The 5,029-nt window shown below is 60.1% G+C and overlaps 1 protein-coding gene across 1 annotated transcript in view; it reads left to right on the top strand.

Annotated features, from left to right (window-relative positions):
• The window catches only part of FRMD8 (FERM domain containing 8), a 20,912-nt gene that overhangs the window by 2,318 nt on the left and 13,565 nt on the right, over positions 1-5,029 (top strand). The window contains exons 3-6 of the mRNA XM_007462006.1: positions 1,626-1,727; positions 2,072-2,130; positions 2,269-2,435; positions 4,927-5,029. Of these exons, the coding sequence (XP_007462068.1) occupies positions 1,626-1,727; positions 2,072-2,130; positions 2,269-2,435; positions 4,927-5,029 (431 nt within the window). The remainder of the gene's footprint in view (positions 1-1,625; positions 1,728-2,071; positions 2,131-2,268; positions 2,436-4,926) is intronic.

Here is a 5,029-nt window from a genome sequence, read left to right as displayed (position 1 = left end):
CCCTCTCCCTGCTGATCGGTCTCTTTCCACCGCTCCCCACCCAGCTCAGTTGCCCCTCCTTCACCCTTCTGGCTGTTGGTCAGGACCGCGGGCCCCTTGGCTCGTGTCTCTGGAAAGCTGGGGGTGGTTTCATGGGGCCCCTGCCCTGCCTCAGGCTCCCTGTCCCTGCAGTGGGGCAGCTTATTTCCTCCCCTACTCCCTCGTCATCGCATTCCTGCTCCCCCCTCACCGGAACATGAATGGGCTGCTTGTGTGGCCCGTGGGTCACCCTGGGGCACCGCCCCATCCCAGAGGCCCCAGCACAGAGTCAGCGCCCACTTTGTTCCCAGGCTGGGTTCAGGAAGGCTGAAAGGCCCCTTCACCTTTGACTCGGGCCCTCGGAGCTGTTGGTCCTACACCACGCCCGGAGTGGGTGACATATGCCCCAGGGACGGGGTGCTGTCTGCTGGAGCCACCCTTCAAGGTGGATGTTTGGGTGGGTTTGACCTTCTCCATGCCATTGTCACTCTGCATGGAACAGGGCTCCAGGGACTGTCAGTCTCGTTGGGGTGACAGCCCCCAGGCAGGAAGGCCCCATCTGGAAGCGTGGGACGGCAGGGTCAGCGCAGTCCTCTTCTGATAACGGGAGTCCTCTGAGCTGCTGGGGCTCGGGGTGAGGCTGGCTGGGGACCGTGGACAGTGTCCCGGGGTCCCAGCTAGCCAGTTACCTCATTGGTCTCACAAGTATGTGCAGAGCAACCCGCCCACAATCTCGTGCTGGGCAGAGAGCTAGATGCTAGGGGTCCGGTGGGGAACAGGAGTGAAAGTGTCCCTGCCCTCAGGGGACTCATGGTCTGAAGTGTGCCGGGAAGGCTTGCCAGGAGCAAGTTGCCAGGAGTGCTTCCTGGTGGAGCCACTGATTCTGGCGGCAGCTGGGTGGCATGGCGTTGAGGCAGGGAGCTTGCAGGATGGAAGATCGGCTGGAGCCCAGAGCCCCCGGGGGAGTTGCTGGGGTGGAGGCTGGCCAGGCAGAGGCCGAGGCAGGGCCAGGAGCAGGGGAGAACAGCCCCTTAGGCCTTTGGGCCTCAGTTACCAGCTTTGAGCTCTGCTTCCTAATGGCGATGCTGGAGCCATCTGTACCATCGGCCCCAGCACCTTCCGTCTGCCACAGCCTCTCAGCTCCAGCCCATCCTGGGCACAGTAGGGAACAGTCAGAGGCTGACTCTGCCTGGAACCTGACTCCCTCTCATTGCTGTGTGGCTTTGTTTTTTTGTTTGTTTGGGTTTCTTTTTGTTTCTTTGGCTGAGCCGCGCACTGCATGCGGGGATCTTAATTCCCAGACCAGGAACGAACCCGCGCCCCCTGCAGTGGAAGTGCGGAGTCTTAACCGCTGGACTGCCAGGGAAGTCCCTGTTGTGTGACTTTGGACAAGCACCTTAACTTCTCTGAGCCTCATTTTCATTGGATGAAATGAGGGTAGGGTTATTGCAGGGCAGGTGCCTTTAACCACTTGAAATGGTTCTGGACACTTTGTACCTACTTCAGTTAATATTGGTCATGACTGCGTCATCATTGCATTGTTGTTGTTAGTGGGTGGCAGTCGCAGTGGTCAGGGCTTCATGGCCGCTTCCCCTCTCATCCTGCAGAGGTGCAGCTGAAGCCCAAGCACCAGCCCTACAAGCTGGGCCGCCAGTGGCAGGAACTGCTGCTGCGATTCACCGACGCTCCGGACGATGACGTGGCCATGGGTCAGTGTTGCTGCCTGTGCGTCCCTGTCTCGGGCCCACCAGGGTCTGGAGCATGGACCCCGGGCCCAGCCAGGCCTCCCCTGGCAGGTGGAGCTGCCCTGGCTGAGAGGCAGGGCCGGCATCTCCCCCAGAGGAGGGAGGGATCCCTTAGAGGAGCCCAGGACGGGTGGGCTGGGGGCACAGTGAGCAGCTTGCGATAAGCCACGCCCCCTAACGCTGGACAGCCCGGGGGTTTTCTGAGTGGTGGTGAAGGAGGCTTGGGGAATGGAGACTGGGCCAGTTGGGGAGAGGGCAGAGCTGGCTGCGTGGGGCGGCCGGCCGGTGACCCCCTCCTCTCTCCCCAGATGAGCCTTCCCTGCAGTTCCGGAGGAACGTGTTCTTCCCCAAAAGGCGGGAGCTCCAGGTGAGGCAGGGATTCCCAGGCGGTACCACCCAGGTCTGGCGCCCTGACCAGCCTGTGTCCAGCCTCCCCTTGTCCTGACTCCTGGACACTGGTGCCCCTCCCAGCTGAGCCACCCCTCCCTGCCACACCGGCCTGCAGATCCACGACAAGGAGGTCCTGCGGCTGCTCTACGAGGAGGCCAAGGGCAACGTGCTGGCCGCTCGGTACCCATGCGACGTGGAGGACTGCGAGGCCCTGGGCGCCCTGGTGTGCCGCATGCAGCTCGGGCCCTACCAGCCTGGCCAGCCCACTGCTTGTGCCCTGAGGTGAGGGCCAGCGTGACCTGAGGCAGGGGCCCGAGGTGGGGAGGGTGACCTCAGAATCCTGGTTACAAGTGGTCTTGCCAGGTCCTGGAGTCAGGAGGCCCTGGCGCTGTGTGACCTTGGGTGAGTCACCCCACCTCTCTGAACCTCCTTTTCCTCATCTGCTCTGGGCTGAGGGGCCTGGGCAGTGGGAGACGGGGGAAGTGACGTCCGTGAGAGGACCCCCAGAGGTGTGTGAGGGTGGAGCCCAGCCTCCATGTGAGGTCAGGGGGAGTAGTTGGGCTTGTTCTTTTTGGGGGTCGCAGCCAGGGTGTGGCCAAATACTGAGTCCCAGTTGTCAGTGACAGTCTCACTTAGTCTCGAGCTCCAGGGACAAGGCCCCATTTCCTGGATGTTCCAGTATGCCGGCTCTGTGCTTCCTACCCGTCTCTCTAGAAGCCGTGCTCTTTGCTGTGTGAATTGGCAGGGCCTGGGGTCGTGACGATTGAGTCTACCCTGGAAGCAGACCAGGCTGTCTCCGAGCTCCATGGACAGTGATCTTAAGGTTTAGAGATATTTCCAAAGAAGATGAACTTTTATTTTTTAAACTGGTAACAGTTATGTAGTCTTTTTTTTTTTTTTAATTTTTTTAAAAAAATTATTTATTTTTGGCTACATTGGGTCTTCATTGCTGCGCGCAGGCTTTCTCTGCTTGCGGCAAGTGGGGGCTACTCTTCCTTGCAGTGCGTGGGCTTCTCATTATGGTGGCTTCTCTTGCTGCGGAGCGCTGGCTATAAGGCACGCGGGCTTCAGTAGTTGTGGCGCATGGGCTCAGTAGTTGTGGCTCATGGGCTCTAGAGCGCAGGCTCAGTAGTTGTGGCACACGGGCTCCGCTGCTCCGTGGCATGTGGGATCTTCCCGGACCAGGGCTCAAACCCGTGTCCCCTGCATTGGCAGGCAGATTCTTAACCACTGTGCCACCAGTGAAGCCCTGAAGATGAACTTTGAACACAGCCTGTCCTAGACCTAGGGCTCTAACCCACACCAGCCCTTCAGGGTACAGTTGTGTTGCGGAGGGAGGATGCACGGAGACAGGGCCCTGTGTCAGGGCCCAGCAGGGGCCACCCTGGGCTCAGTGGAGCCTGAGTGATCCCAGCTGAGCTGGCTGGAGGCTGGCAGCCATAGAAATCCTGGCTCTCGTGATGGGCATGTCTGGTCCTATTGCAAGTGACAGCAAATCCAGCTCAGACTATTTGGACTTGAGGGACTCTGTCAAGAAATGGACAGATCTGGGGTGATTGAGGTGCAGGGGCTCTGGTTGGGTACCCCCAACCCGCAGATCCTGTCCTCACTCTCCTCGCCCAGCCCTGTGTCCTCTGGGCCAGCTCTCAGTCAGACAGGCTCTTGCCTCGTGGTGGCCAGGTGGCCACAATAGTTGCACGTTGGCAAGGAGAGACCTCGTCCCTCATGTGACCAGAGTCCTAAGACTCATCTGGTGACTGGGCCCACGTCCACCCAAAGGAGACAGAGTGGCCAGAGTGCTGATTGGCTGAGGCCCAGATCCTCCCTTAGGACCTGCCGTGAGCCTGCACAGACGCTGTGGACTGACAGTGGGAAGGCAGGATTTCCAATGACGAGTGGGCGCTGTGGCTGGAAGCAGGGATGTTGGGGGACAGATGATGAAGATGCCTACGGCAGCCCTGAGAAGTGGGGGCAGCCCCCTGGATACCCCTCCTCATGCCGCCCTGCAGTTGGGCCTCTCTGGGCATCAGGGTCCTTCCTTGCGTCAGCCCTGCTGCAGGGCCAGCCATCCCTTCCCATGGCCCGGGGTGTTGGTCCTCCAGAAGCCCCTGCGGGGACCCCTCCCCTCTTCAGTGACAGTGACAACCTCTGCCATATTTGTTTGGCACCCATCACATGCCAGGCATATGCCGGCACCCGTCCATGTGAGTAGGGATCCGTGTCCTTATTTAAACGTGGAGACGTAGACTTGGAGAGGGCGCTCACTGCTCATAGGCTGGGCCCTGGCTGCAGTCCACCTGGAAGGGCCAGTGCCTGGCCAGAGTCAGGGGGCTGCCTGAGGGGGAAGAACGGTGCTGTCACGCCAGGATGCTTCCCGACTCTGTGTGTGTGATTGAAAATGCCCTTTCCTTCATGAACCTGTGCTGATGAGTTGTAGGTTGGTGGTTTTTTTACCTCCCTATTTGGCAGAACAGAACATTGATAGCTCTAGGTCACTTGGACCACTTCTTGGTTGTAAAATCACCAGTTTAGAAACTGAAACCTTCCTCTGGCCACAGTCTGCTTCTGGGGTGGGCCTGGTTTCAGCTCTCATCCCGGTCTCCTGACTTCTCCTTCAGGCCTCTCATGCTGCAGGGTTCTCGGCAGTGGGCTCTCTGGGGGTCCGTGTGCAGGGTGCCCCCTGCCCTCTCCATGCCCTGGGAACCTCGGCGCCTCCCCAGCCCACAGGCATGGAGCCACCCTCATGCCAGGCCCTGTTTTCCTTCCTCCACAGGGAGAAGCTGGATTCCTTCCTCCCTGCCCACCTCTGTAAGCGGGGCCACGGGCTCTTCGCTGCCCTCCGGGGCCGTGGGACCAAGGCCGGAACTGGCGAGCAG

The sequence above is a fragment of the Lipotes vexillifer genome, unplaced genomic scaffold (assembly GCF_000442215.2).
Source record: "Lipotes vexillifer unplaced genomic scaffold, Lipotes_vexillifer_v1.1 scaffold1129, whole genome shotgun sequence".
Lineage (NCBI taxonomy): Eukaryota > Metazoa > Chordata > Mammalia > Artiodactyla > Lipotidae > Lipotes > Lipotes vexillifer.
Note: the sequence above shows the minus strand (reverse complement) of the source record. Positions and strands in the feature narration are given on the sequence as shown.